At 32.7% G+C, this 24502-nt stretch overlaps 5 protein-coding genes and 1 long non-coding RNA gene across 8 annotated transcripts; 4 read left to right on the top strand and 2 right to left on the bottom strand.

Annotated features, from left to right (window-relative positions):
• The first annotated feature begins 1145 nt into the window (after positions 1-1145).
• LOC132799097 (probable carboxylesterase 18) lies at positions 1146-2483 on the top strand. The gene has a single exon (XM_016018270.4). The coding sequence runs from the start codon at positions 1321-1323 to the stop codon at positions 2302-2304; it is 984 nt and encodes a 327-aa protein (XP_015873756.3). The 5' UTR covers positions 1146-1320; the 3' UTR covers positions 2305-2483.
• Positions 2484-4037: 1554 nt separating this feature from the next.
• On the top strand, positions 4038-5339 carry LOC107410796 (probable carboxylesterase 18). The gene has a single exon (XM_060818694.1). The coding sequence runs from the start codon at positions 4230-4232 to the stop codon at positions 5217-5219; it is 990 nt and encodes a 329-aa protein (XP_060674677.1). The 5' UTR covers positions 4038-4229; the 3' UTR covers positions 5220-5339.
• A 3303-nt stretch (positions 5340-8642) lies between these two features.
• LOC125423798 (uncharacterized) lies at positions 8643-9579 on the top strand. The gene is made up of 2 exons (XR_007242452.2): positions 8643-9086; positions 9277-9579. It is a non-coding gene; the product is annotated as an uncharacterized LOC125423798 (long non-coding RNA).
• Positions 9580-9724: 145 nt separating this feature from the next.
• LOC107410861 (uncharacterized) lies at positions 9725-14034 on the bottom strand. The gene is made up of 9 exons (XM_016018347.4): positions 13715-14034; positions 13244-13355; positions 12656-12846; positions 12458-12552; positions 11949-12374; positions 11616-11724; positions 10769-11411; positions 10076-10243; positions 9725-9949 (listed from the first exon to the last, which is right to left on the bottom strand). Exons 1-8 carry the CDS (start codon positions 13847-13849, stop codon positions 10122-10124), a joined length of 1833 nt encoding a protein of 610 aa, XP_015873833.3. The 5' UTR covers positions 13850-14034; the 3' UTR covers positions 9725-9949; positions 10076-10121.
• Positions 14035-14632: 598 nt separating this feature from the next.
• Positions 14633-17430, bottom strand: LOC107410789 (large ribosomal subunit protein uL14mz). Of its 3 annotated transcripts, none has more exons than XM_048479027.2 (4): positions 17214-17430; positions 16866-16936; positions 16011-16102; positions 14633-15338 (listed from the first exon to the last, which is right to left on the bottom strand). In XM_048479027.2, exons 2-4 carry the CDS (start codon positions 16897-16899, stop codon positions 14943-14945), a joined length of 522 nt encoding a protein of 173 aa, XP_048334984.1. In that variant the 5' UTR covers positions 16900-16936; positions 17214-17430; the 3' UTR covers positions 14633-14942. The 3 variants fall into 3 exon arrangements, with proteins under 3 accessions (XP_048334984.1, XP_048334986.1, XP_048334985.1); XM_048479029.2 differs by having other exon boundaries at positions 14633-15314; positions 17214-17429; XM_048479028.2 differs by having other exon boundaries at positions 14633-15317; positions 17214-17428.
• A 2202-nt stretch (positions 17431-19632) lies between these two features.
• Positions 19633-23056, top strand: LOC107410810 (two-component response regulator ORR3). Its single transcript, XM_016018288.3, has 5 exons — positions 19633-20156; positions 20816-20898; positions 21614-21691; positions 21974-22044; positions 22601-23056. Exons 1-5 carry the CDS (start codon positions 20036-20038, stop codon positions 22797-22799), a joined length of 552 nt encoding a protein of 183 aa, XP_015873774.2. The 5' UTR covers positions 19633-20035; the 3' UTR covers positions 22800-23056.
• The last annotated feature ends 1446 nt before the right edge of the window (positions 23057-24502 follow it).

Genomic DNA, 24502 nt, shown 5'->3' with positions numbered 1-24502 from the left:
TTTTTATAGTTGTATATATATTTCTATTGGATAATGTCAAAGCATTTATATTGCTCGATTATCATCTAATTAATATAATTCTCAATGAAATATCGGATTCTTAACATTTAAATAAATTAATGTCAATTGGGTAATAAAAGAAATTTGTGCATTGTCTAAATATAAAACAATTATCTATATATATTATCATATATAAAATTGCATAGCTAGCTAGGATTTGAACTCACTATAAGAGAAAACAGAAATAATGAAAACGAGTTCCTCTAAAATACTCTAGCATTACCAACATTCTTAATCTTAAACAGGCTTTTGAGAAATCATCTCAAACATGGAAAACATTATCTAACGGTATTATAAAAGAAGAAAACATTATATATATTCATATATATATATATATATACAAAAAACAAAATTTTAGTTGTAACATTCTATCTTTATGAATGAACTAATCTTTATACAAAGTTGTGTTTAAGTTGAAGTGCTAGTGTCTAGTAAAAGTACTTTTTTTTTCCCCCTATCAATATCAAACTCATAACAAGTTGGAGAAATAGTTTGATAACAAGATTATCATCTTCTTTGTTTCGCACTTGTGCGGGAAAGAAGATAAAAGATGGTTTGCCAATGCCTTCCCGGTTAAAATATTTTTCTCTATGTTTGTTTTTGAAAGTATTTTGTAATAAGTAAAAGCATGTATTTTATTTATTTGGATACAGCCATTTCTTATTTTATTTAATTAATTTGAATAAAGTTATTCAAACATTTATAATTGAAAAGGGTAGATCTTACAGCTATTTAGCGCAATATACATGTGCCTATATGTGTGAATATATTGGATGAATAAAATAATTTCATAGAAAATAAATAAATAATAAAATTGAGAAAGTCCAAATAACTACGCTGTAGCTAAACCAGTTTTTTCAAAGTGGGGCTTATGAGAAGGGACCAAAAAAAAAAATTCGCTACTGTTTAGAACTTGGACGTATTAAGGATTTTAAATTGGTTCATACATATTGTTTTTCGAATAGCGTGAAAAGATAGCCGCCAAATCCTCTGTCTCCACCCATCACGTGGAATATAATAATGTGAAAAGAAATGTTTGACCAATTTAAATTTAAACAAAATATATTATTATCAAATCGATAACGTGGATCATTGGTCCATTTTTTTATCATTAACTTGTATAATAATCTATTTTGCAAAACCATATAAGAAAGATAAAGAAGATGATAACGCATAGAAATTGGCAGAGAGTGTCGGGAGTGATTCCTTCCAGTTGATCAAAACCCTTTGTTTGACGCCATCTGTCCATCTTCAGGAATAATGAGCGGATCACCGGACCTTCCTTGGAAGGTGAGGCTCTTCGTGTCGTCGCTCTCCTTTCTCGTCGACGTGTGTCGTCGTTCCAATGGTACCTTCAATCGGACTCTCATCAATCTCTTGGACGTAAAAGCTTCACCCTTAAAGAAACCCCTCAATGGCCTCCAAAGCTCCGACATCGTTGTCGACGACTCCCGAAACCTCTGGTTCCGTCTCTACACCCCGCTTCAAATTCCTACACACAGCCGCGTTCCCGTAATTGTCTACTTTCACGGCGGTGGTTTCGTGTTGATGTCAGCCGATTCCAAAACACACGACGACTTCTGCCAGAGACTCTCCCGGGAACTTCCCGCCGTTATCGTCTCCGTCAATTACCGCCTCGCTCCGGAGAATCGGTGTCCGAGTGCATTCGAAGATGGATTCGATGTCTTGAAGTTCATCGACAGCGCATGGTTTAAAGATCTCCTTCCTGTAAATGCCGATTTGAAGAAATGCTTCGTTGCCGGAGACAGTGCCGGAGGGAACATGGCTCACCAAGTGGCAGTGAAGGCTGCCAAGCACGAATTCGACCAGTTGGACGTCGTCGGGATTATGGCTTTGCAGCCATTTTTGGGTGGCAAAGAACGAATTGAATCTGAAATCAGACTTGTCGGAGCTCCGCTAATTAATTTGGATCGGACTGATTGGATGTGGAAAGCGTTTCTGCCGGAAGGTTCAGATCGGGACCACCCTGCAGTCAATGTATCTGGACCGAATTCGGTGGATATTTCGGATCTGAAGTTTCCGGCGACAATGGTGGTGGTCGCAGGATTCGATCCGTTACAAGATTGGCAAAAGAGATACTATCAGTGGTTGAAGAAACAAGGAAAGGAAGCGAAATTGATTGAGTATCCGGATGCCATTCACGGTTTCTATATTTTCCCGGAGCTCAAAGAGTCGTCTCTGTTGATAAAGGATATGAGGGATTTCATGCAATCAAAGTTATAAAAAGACAGTTGATTTTAGTTTGTTACGCGGTAAAACAAAAAAAAAATAATAATAATAAAAAAAAAAATAAAAAAAAAAATTCAAATATACCTTATGTTTTCTTTATTTAGAATTTGTTGCATTTTACACAAATAAAACAGTGTGCTATTCAAGGATAAAATAAACAATAATATTTAGCCCTCGTTAGCTTCCTAATCTATTGGTATTTAGCTATAATTACCTTGGTTGTCAATCCAAACAGAGGATCTATTTTAAAAGATTTGTTTTTATATTAATTAAAGCAGGAAAATGCTGATAGGCTGGATCTTTATTAAATGATCATATTAGAAAAGTATAATGAATATTTTAATTCTTGCTTCTCAATCACTTTTTACATTTATAATAATTTTCCTTCATATTTTGGTTTTATCAACCTATAATTTTCCAATTATAATTATAAATAGTTTACCAATTAAATCAATATCACTTAGTCCTCTTAATCACTTATGCGCCAATGTTCCTTGGTTTACTGTCTAATGACAAAACAATTCAAATTTTTTGAAACTCGCTCTCTCTATGTAAACATTGTATAAATAGAGATGTATAATTTAGAACCAATACTAAATAGTAAACTTTTAATATAAACTTGTTAATAACTGATAAATAAATATAAATTATATTGATAATGATGATAATGTTGATAAATATAATTTTTCAAAATAGGAAAGCATTACGTGTGGAACATCGTTGGGAAATTTTATTTAAAAAAATTAAAGCAAAATATAGAAAAGTAAACCTTAACATTAATATGATAATAACTGAATTAAATATGGATTCCACTGTTTAGCGGGACAAGCATAATTTTTCACATAGAAAAGCATTGTGTTGAACATCGAAAAAAAAAATATTTAGAAAAATAAAGCAACATATTTTTTTGTTTCGTTGTCACCAAATAAAATTCCATCATAACCCAAAAAAAAAAAAAAAAAAAAAAAGGGAAAATTCCATATATGACTCTGTCAAATGAGCCGCCTGACAAGAAAAACAAAATAAAAAATGAGCTGTCGGATTCTTGTCTCCTTTCTCCCCTTTCTCGTGGAAGTCGGTCGAGTCGTGGATCTCATGGAGTTTGGAAAGCCTTTCTCACTTAAAAACAAGTTGTCAATGGCCTCCAAAGTTCGAGGAAAACTTATGTTGTGACTGTCCTACTATTTAAAGCATATTTCACACTTTCAGACACTTTTGGATGGAGTTTGTGCAACAACTAATTTACCAAAGTTATTTCTCACATTTAAATTTTCTTTTTTCTGTTTTTTTCCCTTGAAAATGACATTTTTAAAATTAGTATAGCGAAATGCTTAACGTGAAAGTAAAAAATAATTACATGAAGATATAATTAAAAGATTCCAACATAAGTAATGATAAAAAAACAAAAAATAAAATTTCTAACGTAAGGTAGTTAATTAGGAAAATATGCGAAATAGAATATTTTGCTTATATGGTAAAATAAAATTCAGTTTCTGAATTACTCAGTTCCGTACTTCCGTTAGCTATAATCATGCTCTCTTTTTGCTTAAGAGAGACGTCTAAAATCACTTCCACGTTTTAATATTTTGCTTATATACTGTAAAATTCAAATTAAGTTTTTCTTTGTTCTGTTCCGTGAGCTGTAGTCATAGTCGATTATTGTTTTTGTTTTTGCAAAGATTGTAATCGTGGTCTTATATGCAAATGTTGGCAGGATTTGAATTCTAATATATGACGTAATTTTTTTTTTTTTTCCTTCTGAAAAATAGTATACATACATACATACATACAGGCATATATATATATATATAAAATAAGATTTTATTTGGCAAAAGCTAGCTACTAATTAGAGACCTCTCTTAATTCCTTCAGTCCAGATTTCAGAGCGGTGGAAACCAGCTTTCTCTGCATTCGTGAAAATGCTCCGCACGTTGCCGGATCTCCCTTGGACTGTGAGGCTTTTCAACGCTGCCTTCGGCTTCTTAATGAAAGTTTGTTGCCGCTCCGATGGCACCTTGAATCGGACCGTCGTCAATCTCGCGGACTTGAAAGCCTCACCCTTAAACAAACCGGTCAAAGGCCTCCAAAGCTCCGATATCATCGTCGACCACACCCGAAACCTCTGGTTCCGCCTCCACACCCCAACTCAACTACCCTCCACCGTCAGCCTTCCCGTCATCGTCTACTTCCACGGCGGTGGCTTCATATTGATGTCCGCCGATTCCAAATATTACGACGCCTTTTGCCAGCGACTGGCTCGTGAACTTCCCGCCGTTGTCATCTCCGTCAACTACCGTCTCGCTCCCGAGCATCGCTATCCGAGTCAATACGACGACGGATTCGACGTCTTGAAGTTCATCGACGGCGATGATGGTTTCAAAGATCGTTTCCCCGCGAACGCCGATCTGAGACGGTGCTTCGTCGGCGGAGACAGTGCAGGAGGGAACCTGGCGCACCACGTGGCGGTAATGGCGGCCAAGCACGATTTCAAAAAGTTGGACGTCGTCGGGATTCTGGGGATACAGCCATTTTTTGGCGGGGAAGAGCGAAGTGAATCGGAAAACAGATTCGCTGCGACGTCGTTGCTTCCTGTGGATCGAACGGATTGGATGTGGAAGGCGTTTCTTCCAGAAGGTTCGAACCGAAACCATCCGGTAGTGAATGTGTTCGGACCGGATTCGGCTGATATTTCGGGTTTGAAGAGGTTTCCGACAACAATGGTGATCGTCGGAGGATTCGATCCGTTGCAAGATTGGCAAAAGAGGTACTGCGAGTGGTTGAAGAAACAAGGAAAGGAAGTGCATATGGTTGAGTATCCGAATGCAGTTCATGCATTCTATATTTTTCCGGAGCTCAAAGAGTCGTCGCTGATGATCAAGGAAATAAGGGATTTCGTGGAATCTAATTAAGGACTGGGATTGGGATTGTGATTGGGCCAGTTCCTTTGTAATAAATTTAGATGCTTGGTCCAATAATTTGAATTGAAATTCCAATAATTTGATTTGATGATTATGATTTTTATTTTCTTACGGAAATTGGATCCAAATTTAAAACTAAAATTGTACATCCATTCTGGAATCCACACGCTTTAATTAATATATATGTGTATATATATATATATATATATATATATATGTATATATGTATAAAACAGAATCGATCGATAGCCATATACATTCCTCAAAATCAAAATCATAGAAGAATTTCGTAATAATAATTAATAAGAAAGTAAAACTTCTTTATAGTGGTACTGTTGGGATCAAACCAATTTTAAAATTATAATGAGATTATAACTTAGTTAAAAATTCTAGTCTAACACATCTTATATAATTATCAATCAAAATAATCTAATTTGATATTTATTTGTAATTTTTAGGATGTCAATATGGAAATACAAAACTTTGATGCTCAAAAGTTTTAAATATTTTTGAAAAGCTGGAATTAAATATCAACAAAAAAATATCTATATTAGTAAGTTACTATAGATAATAGGTTATTATGTACACATAACATTGTAACAACTTTAAAAATAAATTAATATCCTAAACAACTTTACATAAATATCATTTCAAATTATATAAATTTTTGATTATCATATTTTTTTAATTATATATAAATAATTATTATACTTGAATAAAAAGTTTTTTAAGCAAAACTTTAAATACTTATAGTTTATTACAATATGAAATTTACGTATTTATAATTATCTTTAAGTTGAGATCAAATGATCAAATTTTTTTAATGATTAAATTGAGGTTATTTCATTATAGAGTACTTATTTATAACATCAATCACCTTTAGATTTTGGATTCAATGAATCTTGTTGAAAGTGTTTCTTTCCGTACGTTGTAATCAAAACAAAAACCCAAGAAGACTATGGCTCCACACAAAACCAGTCACCTTTTTTTTATTTTTTATTAACCATAAACGTTCCATTGTTTACAATCAGTTGTCACTTTAGAGTTCCGTGATTTAATTTGATAATGAAATACTGCAACTGTTATCAAGATATTTACTTCCTAAGCTAATTAATGTCCACAAATTTTTCGTGCATAGGTTGAACATTATAACAAAAAGTATGGTTTATTAGATGTGATAATTTCTGCTTTATACAAAAATCCACATTAGATGTGATAATTTCTGTTTTATACAAAAATCCTTGGTCAAAAACTTATTATTCATAGTCTATTTTGTATCTTCAAATTATTCATCTCCAGAGTATATATATGTTATTATACGAGTCCAACTTATAATAATATCTAGATGAATAGTTAAATTTATATATATATTTAGAAGGATAGTTGCGTGTGTATAAATATTATTATAAGCTGTTAATTATATCTAGTTATTATCCGGATAATACTTAATCCGTTAATTATTTTTGCATAGAGTCGGATGAGGTACGTCTTCCCATGGTATCGTCGCTACCGTGAATTTGTAAAATACAGCTGTGTCTGTACACAATAAGACTACTCCTGAAATTAAGAGAAGAAATCGAAATTAGATTCATGCAGTTTTGCTTACAGCTATACTACTGAAATGGAAGATTGATATATATATATATATATATATATTAAATACAAGCTGTACTACTGAAATGGAAGATTGATATATATATATATATATATATATTAGATACAAGCTGTGATGGAGAAATCGAAATCAAATTTATGTTATATAGTACCCTTTTCATTTATTATTTTTACAACTATATTGAACTTTAATAAACACAGATACATTGAACCGAAGATGATATTTATATATATATATATATATATATTAAATACAATACGGATAAAAAGTTTTGACTTTTTGATCACTTAAATCGTACCATGAATATGATAAATCTTTTTGATTATTGAAAGATGTAATATTTAGTTAAATACTACGTTAACAATATGTATGTGTATAAATTATTTTATTTATTTAAAAATATAAAAAGATTTAGCAAAAAATATGTAAACAGAAAATTTATAATTTGATATGTGTATAATATGTTACAAATTGAAAAATATAAAAGAAAAAATATGGATATTAAATATATATTAAAATTAGTTATTTTTAATATATATGATAAAATTATGGTGGGATAATAATAGTTTAATGTATTAAAAAATAAAAAATAGTAAATAATTAAGAGATTTAAATAAAAAAAATCTTTTCTATACACATTTTTTGCTATGTTATTGTAAAAAAGAAAAAAAATAATAATTGAAATTATTTATTTTTTCAAAAATACATGTTTTTTTTCCGTTGTATAACTCGATAAGACATTTAAACTATTTTCCTTAAAATAACGTATATTTTTTTGTTCATGTGCAAGTGAAATGAAAAATGTACTTATATTATGTGTACTATTCACAAATTTACTAACTATAAAAATACAGGTTGTGATTAAACCTTAAATTTTATCATTTTTTATCATAAAATTGTACCATGATAAACCTTTTTAATTATTGAAAGATGCAAAACATTCACACCTAATATATATATATATATATATATATTGTCCAATAAATTAATTAGCATTCATACTATTAGCTTATAATTCCCAAATTTATCTAATAGTATTATGGGCTTATTAAGCTTGTGCATTCGCGTTAGATGAGTGAATGATGAGTTCTCGTGTTTTGCTATCAATAAAATGAGCAAAATTTGTCCAGCTTCAAGCAAAAGTACTCCGCTTTGGTCACTCCTTTTGGTTTTTCCCCCTCATATTGGAGGGGTATTAAGGGTTCAAATTTGAGATAACTATACGAGAAAAATCAATCCACTAAGCTGTTGATTTTCATTATTATTATTATAATCAATATAGGGGTCCTTCTTATCTACAAGATCAGAAAAAGCACTCCGGTCTTGCCCACCCAAAAAAAAAAAAAAAAAAAAAAAACAACTCCGGAATGGCGATTAGGCGGTAATGACATAATTCAGTTAAATTCCCATAGCAGGGCAAAACAAAAATTTTATTGTATTTAAAAGTTCTGGCTTTGCCTCAACCAAAGAATGCTTTTTTTTTTTTTTTTTTTTTGGATGAAATTGACCAGAGAATGCTTACATATATTTTTTGCCGGGATATAATATATAAATGAAGCATTCTTTAGCCAAAATAATTTATTAAACATCAACGTATAAAGTATCCTCCAGGTGTATTGGTTATGAAAGTACGTAAAAATAATTTTCTTTAAAAAGGTTGAATAAATATTGAAGACATTCAAAGGCCCGCAATCTATATACCTTTTTTTTTTTTTTTGGCTGAAAGGCCAATCAATATACTTTCTCAGGTAATTAATTGTCATGTTATAATTGGATGCTTCCCGAAATTCATCTTTCATGAAGTAACGCTAAGCTATTGTTCCTTGTATTATCCAATCTTTACAGAAAACTCTCACAAAATGGGAGAAGGATCGATTCTAATTGTCATAAAATAAAAACATTAACTTTCATTGGTAGACCTCCCAATCAAGATTTGACTCATGGATACGGTCCAACTAAAATATTAGTCCTGACTTTTCGATATGTCAATCTCTCATTGGTCCTTTTTTTTTTTTTTTTTGGTTCAATGCTTTGGCACGTGGTATAAGTATTATATTATAACTTTGCGGCCAGATTTTTAGCTGAGAATTCTTTCGGGTTTGCGAGCAAGATGGCCTGCTCAGGACCTTTTCGTCTTTCTGATGTCTTTACTGCTTATCAGTGTTCCGAGATCTTAGCCGTGAGTTCACCGCAGGTCTCCAACTCCTCTGTCTAAACCTGGATGATATATACCGCAGCTTTCGGTACCTACAACCAAACCATTTCATTTTATTTTTTTTATTTATTTTTTTTTAAATTTAAAATTTTTCTTTTTAACAAATCCAAGCTTTTAAAACGTGATTTTTGATAAAGAAATTGGCAACTAAAGGGAGTCCTTCCCATAAAACCACATCAAAATACAGTGACGAAGGTTCTTGATTTTTGTTTATGCAGAAGAAAATAGGTAGGCTTCTTGATTTTGTTTATGCAGAAGAATATAGGTAGAAGATTAGGTTGAAGTAAGGCAAGCATGAAGAGCAAGGACCAAAAGCTTCAGTAGCGAATTCGGGGAAGCGCAAGCCATCGCGCTTTACATCACATTTTTTGAACTATTACCACACTATAATACCATATCGTTTGCCCAAAGATCACATATGATCATATTCATTGAAGCTTCCTGTGTGTGGAAAAATGAACTACCTTCTTGCTCTTGAAAGCCAGCTTATATATAAAATAAACAGTTTTTATTAGTTCCCATCAGTATTAGTTGAATGGTTTATAAATTGCAACGACTAAAGAAGCCAGTAAAAATTATATTTACAATCGAAGAGATGATTTATCTGCTCGAACATTACACTAGAAATAATATAACTAAAACATGCCTCTCCCAGAAACAAAGCAATGGTAAAACCGATGCTGCGTAATTTGTGTATATATTAAAAAATTTGTACACCTTCCACAACGTAGGGATTAAATTTTTTCAATAAAAATTATTGATGCCTATTCAACTACTTCTCGCAACTCCACGCACCTTCTCAAACTTGCAACACTCTGGAAACCAAAAATCTGCAGTTTGCCAAATGCAAATCACACCTCTAACCAGGAACATGATCTTCAACCATTTTACCTGACATATAAAAAAGTAATATAATGAACAATTCATTTCTCTAACAACAACAACAATATTCATGTTTGATTAATTCAACATAGTTCCAATATGCACAACAGAAATCAAGAACAACCAACCAGTTACCTCAACTTCATCGAGAAGGAAGAGAACAAAATATTTGTCCAAAGTCTCATCTTTTGGTTTTATCAAGAACTTCAATGCATCTTTTTGGGATCCCGTATTGCTCAATCATATGTTTTGCCAGGTCATCAATTACACCACCTTGAACTAGAACCTCGTGTCCTTTCTTACCTGCAAAGGCAACATAATAAACCTATTGATTCTGCCACACTAAAAAGGAGATCCATAAATTTCAACCACAGTGAAAAGGACCACTAGTAATAGCCCAAATCTCTTTTACTCCCAATGCACCTGCACTTTCTGGGTTAACCTGGTGCGAGGTTCTGAATAGGAAGGACCTTAATAGGATCAACAAAAAAAATCACACACATTTACCCCCGCCGGCCCCCCAAAAAAGGAATTAAAAAAAAAAAAAAAGTGTCAAAATAGAATTTTCCAATTACCTCATTGTTCAAAACTAAATAATTCAAAAAAGATCCACGTTTTAACAAATAAAGTAGATAATTATTGACAACATTATAAAACTAGAACAACCGATTTCCTATTAGATTTCTTAAAACAGGATTCTATCCCTCCCAGACATGACCCCATTGTAGAAAACAAGGGCACGATAAACTAGGAAAAAAAAAATGAGAGGCACGGTAATACATTATAAAGAACTGATTCTAGCAACCTCAATATTATTGGACACCATACCTGGTAGTTCTCCCACAGATGTGCTGCAAGCAAACTTTTTCTGCAATTCTGAAGCCAAAGCTTCAGGATCCACCAAAAAGGTTTCCATCCCAGAGAGTTTTGTCACCTTCTTGTTACCTTGCCTTCGTTCTGTCATTATCTGTAATGTTTTAAGAGCACCTTTACGAACAACTGACTCACCTCCCCTTGTTACAATGTGATGAGCTTGCATCCGGTTTATGAATGTTGATCCTATATCTTTCTTATGAACTTCTGTAGGGTATGTTGTTCCTTTCTTGATTGCTCCCTTGAATAATGCATCACATAATGTTGCATCCAGAACCACAATAGCCTTGTTTGTAGGCTTGACAAGGTTTTCTTTCTCAACATATTTGAAGACAATATCAGTGGCCTCTGAAGCACTGTAAAGTTTTCCTGTTTCAGCTCCTACAGCAGAAAATATGGGATTCACATGTACGCTTGGTTTGTAGACTTCCGCCAATTCAAGCACTTTATTTGACCGGCTTTCACTGCCAGCATGATCACTAGTGTGCTCATTTTCAACTCGTCTTTTCTCTGGCTTGAAGGATGAGTAATCTGAATGGCTGCGGTTAACAGAAAATAAAACAGCCTCCTTTTTGTATTTATCTTCCTTCACTGTGATCTGTACATTTATTGATGTCATCATAATTCATATAGAATATAAGAAAATATGGATTATGGTTGAACAGAAAAATCATAATGCAATCATATAAGAGGGTTTTATTCTTTAATTCCGTAAAACACTTATGAAGCAGTCAAGTTCCAGAAAATTATAGATTTCAAATACTCTGCTTCTAATAGTAAATAAAAAGGGCTCGAGACACACCAATCCTGCAGAAGCTTTAGCTTGTAACCACTTTGACAATTTCTTGTAGGATGACTTCTTGATGTCAAGTGTGGTGCCTGAAGGCCTACAAGGTAGTACATGATTTGACCTACATCATCACAAAGCAAAAAACAGCAGTTATTAGACGATAAAGTGAATCTACATTAGAAAACGTTCAAAAATTTTATTAACCATCTTGGGACCATAAAAATTTACAGAAGAAACCTAAAATCTGGTCAACTAGAAAGAGACGGAGAGACAGAGACAAAAAGAGAGAAAGAGATTAAGCATTTATGAAAATTACAATATTTTTTCCAGAACATATTCTATTACCATAGCGTGCTTCCTGGCATGGGAAGGTCTTTCTCTTTAACTGTCGTATGCAATGCCTGCAAAAGGCATTTGTCCAAAAGCATGTCCACATCCTCGGTGGACAAAGGATGTTGATCCTCAGCACCAGGCTCATCAGCAACAGGGTTATCTGCTACCTTCAAATCAGCCACACTTGAAGTGATCTCTTCAGCAGTATCGTTACCAGCATCAATCTGAGTTATTGAAGCAGAATTAGGTACAGAATGGTCATCAGCTACATCAACAGATTCCCCCACTTCTTTGTCAATATTGACATCTTGATTATGTGAAGAATCATTGGCATCATTACATGAATCTGAAGTCTGACACGATGACAGTGCAGGGTCCTCGAATACAGCATCTTCAAAAAATCCTGCATTTGGAACATAGTGGCCCTCAACTGATTCCCTGCAAAGAAATTCCACAAAATAGTAATTTTTAAGTTTTTTCAAATTACAATAAGTTGTTAAGTAAACTTCACAATTACTTACCAAAGCACATCACCATAATAGTGAGCAATTTTTAAAGCTTTTCCCCTCAAACCAGCTTTCAATGCTTCAGTACTGCTCATGGTGGTACTCCCAACCTTCATATAAATCAAGGCCAAAAGAAGGCATATATATATCAACAAGACTACATATACATAACTTGACAAATGTTAAGTTTTTGCTGAATGCGAGCAAACTTACTGCAATTGGTGCTGGATTTCCTGGGACTTTTACTGCCCACAATTCGCCAGCTGAAAACGAAGGTAAACCTTCAGCAGGTACACTGATACCGGGAAACATCAGATCTGCACCTCCAATAACATATCGAGAGACCTCACCCCCTTTCAACAAGAAATAAGGCAAGATATCGGGGACCTTCCAGAGAGCATAAACTGAAAATTGCAATGACAACATAAAAAACTAGTAAATAGTTTTCCCCCATAAAAATGTAAAATCATTGCAAATACAAAAGGAAGGAGGTTTTCTCAATGATTAGCCAACTTTTAGTAAAGGCTTTATCTTTTAAGTTTCCACTAGTTCAGTTTAAAAGACAATTATTAAGGCCTATAGTTAAAGTTTCTTCTATTACTTCATCCTACCTATAAACTAGCTACCAAAATCAACTAAAATTTTTCTCTTTAGTCTTTATACCAAAATTTCAGCTCCCTAACACTCAAATAGAGGTAGTACATATCATGAAAGAAATTATGTCTTAGGACAAGAAAACTGAAAGAATGACAGGAGGCCAGGATAAATACTAATTAAAAAAAAAAAAAATTAAAGACATACCTGTGGGGAATATTTCATTGCCTCGGCCATCAACATCAAAAAACATAGGGAATCCTCCTTCCACACCATATACATGAACACGGTTTTGAAGTTTCGCAACTGTTATCTCCGCCTAAAATACCAAATTACCATTAAAGTTGAGCAACCATATCAGTAACGAACACCAAGGACAATCCAAAATAAATAAACAAATAAAAACTTTCATAAAGGATAATCAGAAAACCTCATTTTGTTTAACATCAGATAATCAAACAAAGAATAAAAAAAAAAAAAAAAACTCATTTTGAATGGAATTGAAAAAAATCCAAATACGCCTAGTATTTGAATGGCCACATCATTATATTTATATTTCTACCATGTCAGGTACCGATCAAATGGATCCAAAAATATACAAATTCATATTAAAAGAGAAGCCGAAAGTAGAAACAAAGGAAAAAAGAATGAGGTTGGTGAAGGTAAACAAGATGGGACCTTAGGAGGGAGCAAGGAATCGATGTCGGTATCAGAAGCTCTGGGGAACTTGTCCTTGATGCTCCTCTTCAGCTTCTTCCTATCAGCACCGGATAGCCTCTGGTGTGACTTTGCCTCCACTGCCTTCTTGAACATTTTTTTTTATTATTATTTTTTTTTTCCCCTTCTCTCAGCTGATAGAATGTGGTTTTTCCTTCTTTTTTTTTTTTTCACGTCGTCTTCAGAGTTCCAAGTGACGAAACCTCACTCATCCCGTGCGTGCTTTAGGGATATTTAGAATGCAGGAAGTTTCTGGAAAAATGTATTGATTTGAGGCGGTGTACCTCCGTCATATCATATGTTGGACTGACTTGGAAAAGTCAAAAAATTAAACCCCAAAAATAGATTCTTTCAATATTTTATTTTAGGTTTCGAGATTTGGTTTTAATTCTCGCTGTAAAATTCCTTTTCTTGTTATATCTAATCTACATATAAATAAAGATAAATAAATAAAACTTAGGAAAAACCTGCAGTGCTATGGAGCGTTGGAACAAGTTGTTTTGTTTTTTTTTTTTTTTTTTTTCCCAATTAATTAGTTAAGAAAATAAACGTTTAATTCAATAAAAATAACATAAATGTAATATATACAGTCAGTTTCCTTACGTTTAATCTAAAAACTACAGAAAAACACCGTTTAAAGATGTTTGATGAAGTGATTTTATTCCTTTTTCTTACTTCTTTTATCTTTTTGTTTCTGGAAGGACGTATGGCCATAATGATTATGTATAGATTCGGAGTTAAAAAGCAAGCTGCTTCTCTATTTACACTTGATTAAGGTGCTTTTACTTTCTCACTTTTTTTACTCACTTTTTTATGTAAAAACTAAAAATAATCTTTGTGTCTTGTTAATCACAGTAGGTTAGCATGATAACAGATTCATAATCCTTCAAAACTCAATACTCAACCTAGGCAGTCAACTGCCTGATGCCCACAATTCTTATAGCCCTACCAAAATGGGCTAAAAGTCTCTGAATCCCGACCATAAGAATGGAACCGAGTCCAAACAACCCAACCCTTTGCAATCAATTATTGCTGGATCAATTACACATCAATGGAAACGAGAAAGAATAAATTCTTAGTATTACAATTCCCAATTGACATAACGAGCCACCTGGATGTTGGTGGGATGAAAAGGTAGTATTCTCCAGTGTGTATATGGCATTCCAATGTGTTTCGTACCACATCAGGCTCAGGCAATATGACCCGCCAAACTAAGAATCTTAACATGCTTTTTCTGCCTTAACTCATGTGGAACTGGACCGAAAACTCTAGTCCCTATTGGCTGGCCTTGCTTGTCAACGAGCACCACAGCATTGTCATCAAACTTTACCTCACTCCCATCACAGCGGCCCCTTTGCATGGCAGCACGAACGACTACACCGTACACAACCTTTCCTTTCTTCACTTTTCCATTGGGATACGCTTCCTTCACAGATGCAATTATGGTGTCTCCCAATCTCGCTCCTTTCTTCCCCTTCAAAGCCTGTATGCACATTACCTTCTTTGCTCCAGAGTTGTCCACAACCTTCAGAACAGTTCTCATCTGGATAAAAGTCCTTTGCTGCTGCAGAATTTCAAGAACTAACTAAGTCCACATCCAGAAAGGAAAATAACAGAGTTACAATGTCTTGTCTTTAGGAAAATGGATTACAGAAATAGATCATCTATCATTTTTAAAATTTTCCATGATAATTTCAGTTGAAGCACAAAGCACATGAGTTGTAGTTTGGCATCTTGAAGAAAGTATTCTAGTCCTTCTAATGCCCTCCACCTTTCGACTTTCAAGTGAACTCTCACTAATGCAAGTATTGACAATGATACGTGGCAGTACAAGATATGATTGGTTTACATGCATACAGAATTAATATGCAAATCTACCTTATAAACTGTCTGTCTTGCCTAAAACTTTACTCAGAAAGCAGGTCAAAAGAAAAAATCACTAAAAGAAATAAATAAAAAGAACATCAAACATAAATTTCCGTAACAGGAAAACCAACAAAAAACACTAACACAAACAGAAACCAAGGGGGGTAAAAAAAAAAAAAAAAAAAAAATGAAAAAAATAAAGGCTCTTTTCAACCATCAATAACAGCAAGAATACAGAAACACGCCATTTTTAAACAAATAGCTGATCTAACACAACCCTACTCCAACACAAGCCCACAACATCCCACACCAGAAATCAAATGAATATGTTGCATAATCAAAGGTGTCCTTTGTAATGAAACATTTAAGACAAAATGATAAAACCACTAACCTGAGACAAGAAATGGTTGCATGCCGTCTCATGTGATGCACTTAGCAAGCCAGACAAGTTGTTGCCAAGTCCCCCCCACAGTGAACGGCCCACTGGTTTTGTTTCCAACACAATGAATAAAATGCAGGAAGTTAAATTGTGAGAGTATGACCACATAAGGAGCTGAATCTCTGGTTTTTATATGGAAAACCAGGATAATTAATTTAATGCGGCCCATAGAAATTCCAAAACATTCTTTTTAATCCAAACCGCCCAAAAAGAGACCATAAGAAAACGGCTAAAGATTAGCTTGCAATTCAAAACCAGTTTCCAAAGAAACCAAAAAACAAAAGCATATTATGGTGCTTTAAAATGTTCAAAAACATGTTTGGTGTGTAATTGAAAAACTCTTGCAGACCCAATAAATGGTGAAAAATCGTTTGGTTTGATATATGAATGCAAAAGCCCAACACTGGTTTCAACTTTCAGAGGAAGTCCATCAAAGAAGGCATTTTCAAAAGACTTCCACCATCTTGTTACTGTCTTCTAAGCTAGTCCAAAATTGTAATCTCTAACACACACACACACACACACACTCATAAAACTTGCATAAGCTATAATGCAAGAATCAGCCATTTCATGAGGAAGCCATCACTACCCATAGTGAATGAATCATTTACTACTTTAACAACTACAAGCAGTTCATGCTGCTTCCTGCTATTCATCTACTAAATCTACCAAACACCTGATTTTACAGCATAGCACGCTAAAATGAATTACCATTATTATTGACAAATAAAAAGTAAATCCCACAAATACATATATACGGCAGAGAGAAAGCAAACCCAAAAATGATTAGGAGGGACTTAACCATACCTCGACTACACTTAGAAGCGAAAGTCGCAGCCATTTCTGTGCTTAAAAAATATGCCAATTGAAAGCAAAATCTGCCAAAAAAACAAATACAAATAAAAATGATCAAACGGGCGAATATAGCATGGACTAGGAGATGCCGAGAGGGAAAGCCGGCACTGTTCCCACCAAACCGATCTAAAAATCCTCTTCTTTTTTTTTCTTTTCTTTTTTTTTTTTCCTGTTTTATGTAATCAGTTTTTCATTATTTCTCTCACAAATTAAAGACCAGGAAACAAAAAAAAAAAAAAAAAAAAAAAAAGAGTAAAAATTTCAGGAAAGAAACGGATATAAACCATTAAATTTACATACAAAATTGTGAGGAACGAAGGTTGGAGGTAACAGTGGAGAGGGAAGAGAAAGTGTGGTCGAACAACGGCCAACGATGGAGGCGGCGGCTGAGAGCTTGTGAGTGCAGGTGTAGATGGTAGTACTGGACTGGCGATTAGATTACCGACGAATTGGTTTTCCTTTTTTTCATGTTAACTGGCTAGTTTTTTCTTTTTCATTTTCTAGTTATATTTTTATTTTACATTTCAATACTATAAATTCAAAATACAACAATATAGAGGTGTAGTATATTTCTTTAAAAAAAAAAAAAAAAGTGCAATATATGTTTGATTTAGCTCTGCTTTTTCTTCTTCTTTTCTTTTTTTTTTTTTTTCTAAAATGTTTGATTTACTTTTTAAAATACAAATAAATGTTTATTTCACTTTTAAATATTATATCTTTGCTCACAAATAAATAAAAATATATGGCTTTGAATAAGAATATGAGATTCATTAGTTTTTATGTTAAAAAAAAATATATATATATATATATATATTCACCAGTTTTTCAATTAATATTTAAAAAAAGTGTTATTTATTATCTTCGGTGACCATTGCTAATGAAATTTATATATTGTTTGTCAAATTAATAATATATAATTGAGTGCAATTAATATATAATAATTATGTTAATAATGGTCCAATTGATAATTATAATTGTTAATGACAAATAGTGGATTTTTTTATTTTTTATTTTCAAATCTGTTTTTTCATTTCAAAAAATAAATCAAAACTCTTCATTTATCTCATAAATGTTAACTTTTTGTTAGTAAATATCAGATTTTTTGTTTTTGAGATTTTGAAATTTAAAAATGTTAGGGTGTGTTTGGTAAATAAAATTAGAAAAAAGAATGAAATAACTATTTCACATGATCAAATAAACTTATGTTTGATCGGTTTTTATATTTAAAGAATACATGTTCTCTCATAATTAACTATTCTCCCATTTTGAAAAATATCTCATTTATAGATCAAAATACGGTGAATATTTTTTTAATACAAATATAGTTAACATAAAATTGATAATTCTTAAGAACCTTAAACTTGGTGTATTATCTATTTAAAATACTTAAATAAAAAACATTAAAAAAATACAAAATAATATATATATATATATTATAAATTAAATAAAAATGATAAATTATATATTTAATTAAACAAAAACAAAATATTTTAAATAAATTATAAAGAACATAAACATAAATATAAATAAATATTAAAAGTTCAATTTTGTATACTAGTCATAAATTATTTTTTATACTAATCATTAAATCTAATTCATTGATATAATTAAAAACATTAAAATAATTAATAATTTTTTCATATTTTATTCATTGAAATAGCTATTGCAATTCCATCAGCAATATACTATTCCATCAATAATAGAATCCAACACAGCAATCCATCAAGTCACCATGAAAAACCACAAGCCATAAAAGATTCAAGCAGGCCGAGGATGCAAAATAGATTTTTGCTATTTCTTAGGCCGAGGTTGGGCCCTGATGCTACAAAATATCAAAACATCAAAACTAAAAATTAAAAAACAGAAAAAGAAAAAAGGAAAGGTATATCCATGTGCTGGTTTGCTCTTCCATTTGGATTTACTTTCGAAAGCACATGTTCAAACTTATGTGTCACATATTTTGTAACGATTTTAATTTTTTTTACCAATCTAAGAAGATTTAAATTTAATACACACAAAATGCCAGGAGAAAGTACATCAACCAAACTCAGTCACAATACAATTCATCCAAAAAAAAAAAAAAAAAAACTCAGTCATAATATAAATAAATAAATGGTAAAACAACCAAACATAGGTTGTATTTTATATTAAATACTAGCAGTCCAGAGTGCCTGTCAGTTATTACACTAATTTTTTATGGCAGATTTCACATATATTTTTATCTACAGAGCAACTTAAATTGCAAAAACCGAGAAAAATGCAAAATTTGTACAAGATAAATGCTCCTTTAAGGTTTCACAACTGGCAAGTGACCCACAATTGTTTTTAGATTCAAATTCATCGCATTTAAATTTGTACGGAAAAAATTTGTCTGTGATTGACTCTCTTAGAAGATATTTTAATGGGAAATTTATTAATTTTCATTATTTTCAACTAATAAATTATGTCTTTTTTTTTCTTTTCTTTTTTTGGGTATTTTCAAGCTCACAGTTGGTAAGAAAAATGGAAAGAGAAAATTAGAAAAAAAGAAAAGAAAAGAAAGAAAATTAGAACTTGTGCCTAGTTACTATTTATTTGTTCTTTTACGAATGGGAATTATTGTAGCAGCAGTTTTCTAATTTTTTATTCATATAACAACAAAATAAGTGAAAAAAAAAAATACTATTAAAAGAAAAACAATGGACAAGTTTGTTAAAGTAGGATATGAAATTGAAGATAGAGGTTTTGAATTCCCAGACTCTGAGTCATCCATTGAGACACCACAGACAGTCCAAAGCAAGATTCCCGACAACGTAATCTAAAGACTTGACGCTTTATTAAACGCTTTTTCATCCAAAATACAACCCCTTTTCTCCCTCATCTTCTCAATCTCCACCAAAGGCCCTCCCTTGCACCAAAACCAGACACAATGCTCTCTGTGGGTCCCACCCACCCCTACCATTATGGCTTAACTCCCTCGCATCTTTCCATCACTCCTGCCCTCACCACCAGTTAACCCTCGAGCACTTCTTCTGCTTTACATTATTATATAAACTCCCCCTTCCTTGTTCTGCACTATTCCCTTGCATTCGCCACCTTTTTTCAAACCTTTGAGCTCACCCATTCGCCGACAAACCCCACTCATGGCTGACCTCTCTGCTCCTCCTGATCACAATGTCTCCCCCATTCACATCCTCGTCGTTGATGACTGTTGGCTTGACCGGAAAATTGTTCAGAAGGTCCTTCAAACGTCATTCTTCAAGGGTAATTAAATGCATCCAAATATATATTTTTTTATTTTTCTATTTTTTTCTGCTGGTATAATTAGAAGCCATGATGGTTTTCACTTGTTTTGTATATATATTTGTGTGTGTATGTATATATATATATATATATATTTGTGTGTGTGTGTGTGTGTGTTAAGCGACTTCCCTTGTATGGTATGGAGTGTGTCTGGACTCTTGAGGTTCTTTTTTTCTGTTGGAATTTTTTTTTCCCCCCTTCGTTATCGTTTTTTATTTTCTAAAATATTTTTTACTTAGGAAAATTGTTCATTCAGAAAAAAAGGAAACGGACCGGTGTCACTGAAGTTATATTTTCCTAGATTTAATTATCATGTTTTATATAGAAGTGTCAAACTAACGAGATCATTGCATCTTGTTGGCATGTCCAAGATTAAGAGAAAAAAATGGTTTCTTTTGGTTGGCTGCAATTTCATTCTATAACACTAACAAATTAACAGGATTTATAAACGGGGATTTTTTTTTTTTTTTTGGAGGAAAAAAAAAAAAAAGATTTTGAGCCTCGATTACAAATTTGTTGTGGTAAAAATATAAACTCATGATTTTGCTCGTTCAATTATGATGGGTTTTTAATAGAGCTGTTTAAAAAAGGATGCTTAATAAGCATCTAATTTTATGTAGTTACTACTGTCGAAAGTGGAGAGAAAGCAATGGAGGTTCTTGGATTAAACGAAGAGAACGTCAAACATTCTACTAGTGTAAATGTAAGTTCTTTCAGTTCTCAGTTAATTAATATAGTTTAATGCATCTTTGTTTGCATGATTGCACCACTTTGATATATTGTAGGGGCGACAAATACTTATCTGCATCGTTTGATCAAAGATGTGCTCCGTGAAATTCTTCATCCTGTAGAAAAGCGTTCTCTCTTTTTCTTTGTGAGGGGAGATCTCCTTCTCTCACTCTCTGTGCTTCCAATATTTCATAAAATTTGCTTTTTGGGAATTTATGTTTTGCGTATGGATGGAGAAAAAACGTTGAGGAAAATAACTGTTGCTAAATATGCAAAAGAGTTTTATGGAAGCTCCTTTTATTTAAACCATGTACCAAAGCTCCTTTCTACTGTTTTTTGGGATAAATTATAATTCCTTGCAACTTCAAACCGCATTTTTGGTCTAGTCCTGGATGACTATTTCAGTGGTTGTTATTTGTTTATGTGAAATGAGGAATAGTTTTGGACAAACAGTATATCTGTCTTTTCTGGTAGCTAGCTTGATTTCCATGATAATCATCTTGACAAGATTCATAGGTTGAGAATTGTGAAGCTGTCTTGCACAACCATTTATATGCTACTTTTAAGTAGCTTTCAATTAAGTGTTAATTATAAATCTGCTTTAATTTATAGGTGGAAAATTATAAGTCCTAAATTATTTATCTATGTGACTGATCTCAAGCTTAATCATTTGTTGATCACTTGTACAGGACCTAAACATTGACATGATTCTGACGGACTATTGTATGCCTGGGATGAATGGTCATGATCTTCTTGTGGCTATAAAGGTAAATAGGAACTAGGCGTACTTTAGTATACATCTCAATTGGAAAGGATGGCGATGACTGTTTACATTTTATAATAATAATTTAAGGACTAGTTTAACACGAGCACACCCACTTTCCAATAGATTTCATGTAGTAGATCTGTGAAATAAATACTTATTCAAGCCATTAGATTGCAAATATTTGTTTGATTTGCTTTCTATTCAATGGATAGATACTTTCTGCAAATGGATGGCATTTTCTAGAGCTCATTATAAAATTCTACTTCATTTTCTTGACTACTAGGAGAACAGCCATTCAAAATCCATTCCCGTGGTTATAATGTCTTCCGAATATAATGCATCAAGAATCAGCAGGTATTTTTCTTCCATTAGAATCCATTTTTCCTTGCATTAACTTTTGTTGGAAATCTGTCGCTTGTATTAGCTTTTGTTGAGTAACCATATGTTGTTCGGTATAGTCATTATTTAAACTGGAATAAGTGGTAGATTCTGTCTTGAGAGTACTTCTAGTTCTCTACAATTAGCCTTCTTTGATTGCTCGACTAAGATGAAAAGGAAGTAGGTAACAATAAAGTAAATTCTGCTTGATTAAATGAGGTACATCTGAGATTTTGTCCTAAGACTAGTCAATAAGATGAATTCCTCATCTGGTATTTTGCTTTTGCATGGAGCTGGGCTTTAAAGATTCATTGTACTCCAAATTTGATAAATTGTACTGAACAATGAACAGCCTCAAACAGCTTACTGTATGCACAATTTATTGAAACCTTCGGATATAGATTTGTAAACCTTGTAGAGTTGTACTATGCTAAGTTCAATGATGTTGGCATGGATTTCAGATTGGCTGGATGTCTTAATTAGATATACCATATAATTATTATGTATTCAATTTTGTCTTATTACTCCTCAGGTGTCTCACGGATGGTGCTCAAGAGTTCATACAGAAACCCCTCAAAATTAAAGACGTTCAGAGACTAAGAAGCTATGTGAACCCGGCAGCACCAACTACCAAAACAGGGGCAAAAATAAAAGTTCTAATTGATCAGATGCCAGAAAGTAAAGAAGCTGAAAGGCGACCGCCTCCGCTAGCTGGAGTTGCTGTTGCATGACCTGATCAGAATCCATACAACTCCTCGTCCTCAAGTTTTTGGCTTTTCATTGGCATTTTCTTCCTTTTTTCTTCTTTTCCCCTATGTAAAGGATCCTAGTGTGTTTGTCTCAGCTAGCTGCTGTGATTTACTGTTGTTTGCTGTTGCCTGTTGGTTCTTTGGGATGTGAATGTTTGCACCATTTTTGTACAATTGAACCTTTGAGTAGCCATTTTCCATGTTAATGAATGCTTTTTGCCAAGAAATTGCAAACCTAACTTGGATATTTGGTTTAACCATGCTTCTCATTTCTCAAGGCTAACCCAAGCTTGAGGCTCTGAAAACAATCCAATTCTCAAAAAGTCCAACACCCCACCAGCACATAACTGTATAATATGGACCGTTTCAAGTGTAAATTATATTGATTAATATGGACCATAAGTGTAAACTATATTGATTAATTTGTTTATCAATTTAGATTATTATTTTTTTCAAAATTTAAGTTTTTACATATAATTTTTTGAATTTTTAACTTTAATATCAAATTGATTACCATTTATTTTATAAATTTAAACCGATCAGGTTTTCATTTATTTTATATTTTTCTTTTAACGGCATATAACTACTTGTAATCCACGTTGTGGTCAACGCGAACCCTGTTATGACGTATAACGCACTTTCGGCGAGAGCAGAATCAAATGACCAATATGCGACGATGCTATTTGTTGGAATTGATATCTTAGCTTTTAAGTTTTTCTCAATGCAAAATGCCGTGGAAGTTGCCTTCCTTACGCTGTCGTTTGGTGACTTTTCACAAATGACAATTCCCACTGGTATTGATTGACAGGCCAAGCTTATTACACACCAAAACTCATTTTCGGCTCCAGTTTTCTAGAAATTCTTCACCTCTTTGATTTGACCTCCCAATACCGCCACAGAATTTAATATTCTACATTTGACGTGGTCCAAGTATTTTCAATTTTATATCCTTTTTTGGGGTAAATATTTTCCATTTTATATTAGTAAAAAAGTGATTGGCTTCTGCGTGTAATTCATTTTACCTGCCTTAGAAATGAGTGGGGGAACCTAAAATAACATAACCATTGGACTTTATATCTCTTACGTACAAAAATCAGTTTAGCTTCCAACATTGTTGAAATCCGTAGCCTAATAATAATAATAATAATAATCTTAAATAAGTCGTTTTCCAACTGAGTAGGACAAGCAATCCACAGTCCTAATGCCCTAAATATACACCGACCCTATTGAAAATCACAAGGAAACCACAGAAAAAGGATCAATTTTTCTATTTATTTACACTACGCTTTTCTGAGTATGCATTTGATCTTTTCTGGTAATGGATCGAATTCATCCTTCTTTCTTTAATATTTTTGGGTAAATATATATTTCTTAAATACTGTCGGTCGTATACTACACAACAACGACATACCTAAAGAGATATTATACTCTTGTAAATAGCAATGAAGTCTTCTGTGGCTACCAATATATTATACCCTCATTAATGCCAGTGCACCATTATTGATAAAAGTGGAATTTGATTCCATCTTTTCTTTTACCTATGAAACCCAATAAAAGAAAAAAGAAAATAATCAATAAAAAAAAAATCTCAAAAAAAGAAACCAGTGGAAAAAAAGCAAGAAAAAAAAAATCAATTTTTTTTTTTATAAATTTAATCTATTTTACAAAATGGGCTCGATTAGTGT

The sequence above is a fragment of the Ziziphus jujuba genome, chromosome 7, assembly GCF_031755915.1.
Source record: "Ziziphus jujuba cultivar Dongzao chromosome 7, ASM3175591v1".
Lineage (NCBI taxonomy): Eukaryota > Viridiplantae > Streptophyta > Magnoliopsida > Rosales > Rhamnaceae > Ziziphus > Ziziphus jujuba.
The sequence above is the reverse complement of the archived record's forward strand: the minus strand, read 5'-3'. Positions and strand labels throughout refer to the sequence as shown.

Bases quoted from the DNA above. Each gene is read 5' to 3' on its own strand.
- LOC132799097 (XM_016018270.4), top strand. From the start codon at position 1,321: ATGAGCGGATCACCGGACCTTCCTTGGAAGGTGAGGCTCTTCGTGTCG.
- LOC107410796 (XM_060818694.1), top strand. From the start codon at position 4,230: ATGCTCCGCACGTTGCCGGATCTCCCTTGGACTGTGAGGCTTTTCAAC.
- LOC107410861 (XM_016018347.4), bottom strand. From the start codon at position 13,849: ATGTTCAAGAAGGCAGTGGAGGCAAAGTCACACCAGAGGCTATCCGGT. The intron at 13,356-13,714 runs GTCCCATCTTGT...TTGGTATTTTAG, and splicing joins ATTCCTTGCTCCCTCCTAAG to GCGGAGATAACAGTTGCGAA. The intron at 12,553-12,655 runs GTAAGTTTGCTC...ATTTATATGAAG, and splicing joins GAAATCCAGCACCAATTGCA to GTTGGGAGTACCACCATGAG.
- LOC107410789 (XM_048479027.2), bottom strand. From the start codon at position 16,899: ATGGCTGCGACTTTCGCTTCTAAGTGTAGTCGAG. The intron at 16,103-16,865 runs GTATGGTTAAGT...AAACAAAACCAG, and splicing joins CGCTTCTAAGTGTAGTCGAG to TGGGCCGTTCACTGTGGGGG. The intron at 15,339-16,010 runs GTTAGTGGTTTT...ATGTGGACTTAG, and splicing joins GCAACCATTTCTTGTCTCAG to TTAGTTCTTGAAATTCTGCA.
- LOC107410810 (XM_016018288.3), top strand. From the start codon at position 20,036: ATGGCTGACCTCTCTGCTCCTCCTGATCACAATGTCTCCCCCATTCAC. The intron at 20,157-20,815 runs GTAATTAAATGC...AATTTTATGTAG, and splicing joins TCAAACGTCATTCTTCAAGG to TTACTACTGTCGAAAGTGGA. The intron at 21,692-21,973 runs GTAAATAGGAAC...CTTGACTACTAG, and splicing joins ATCTTCTTGTGGCTATAAAG to GAGAACAGCCATTCAAAATC.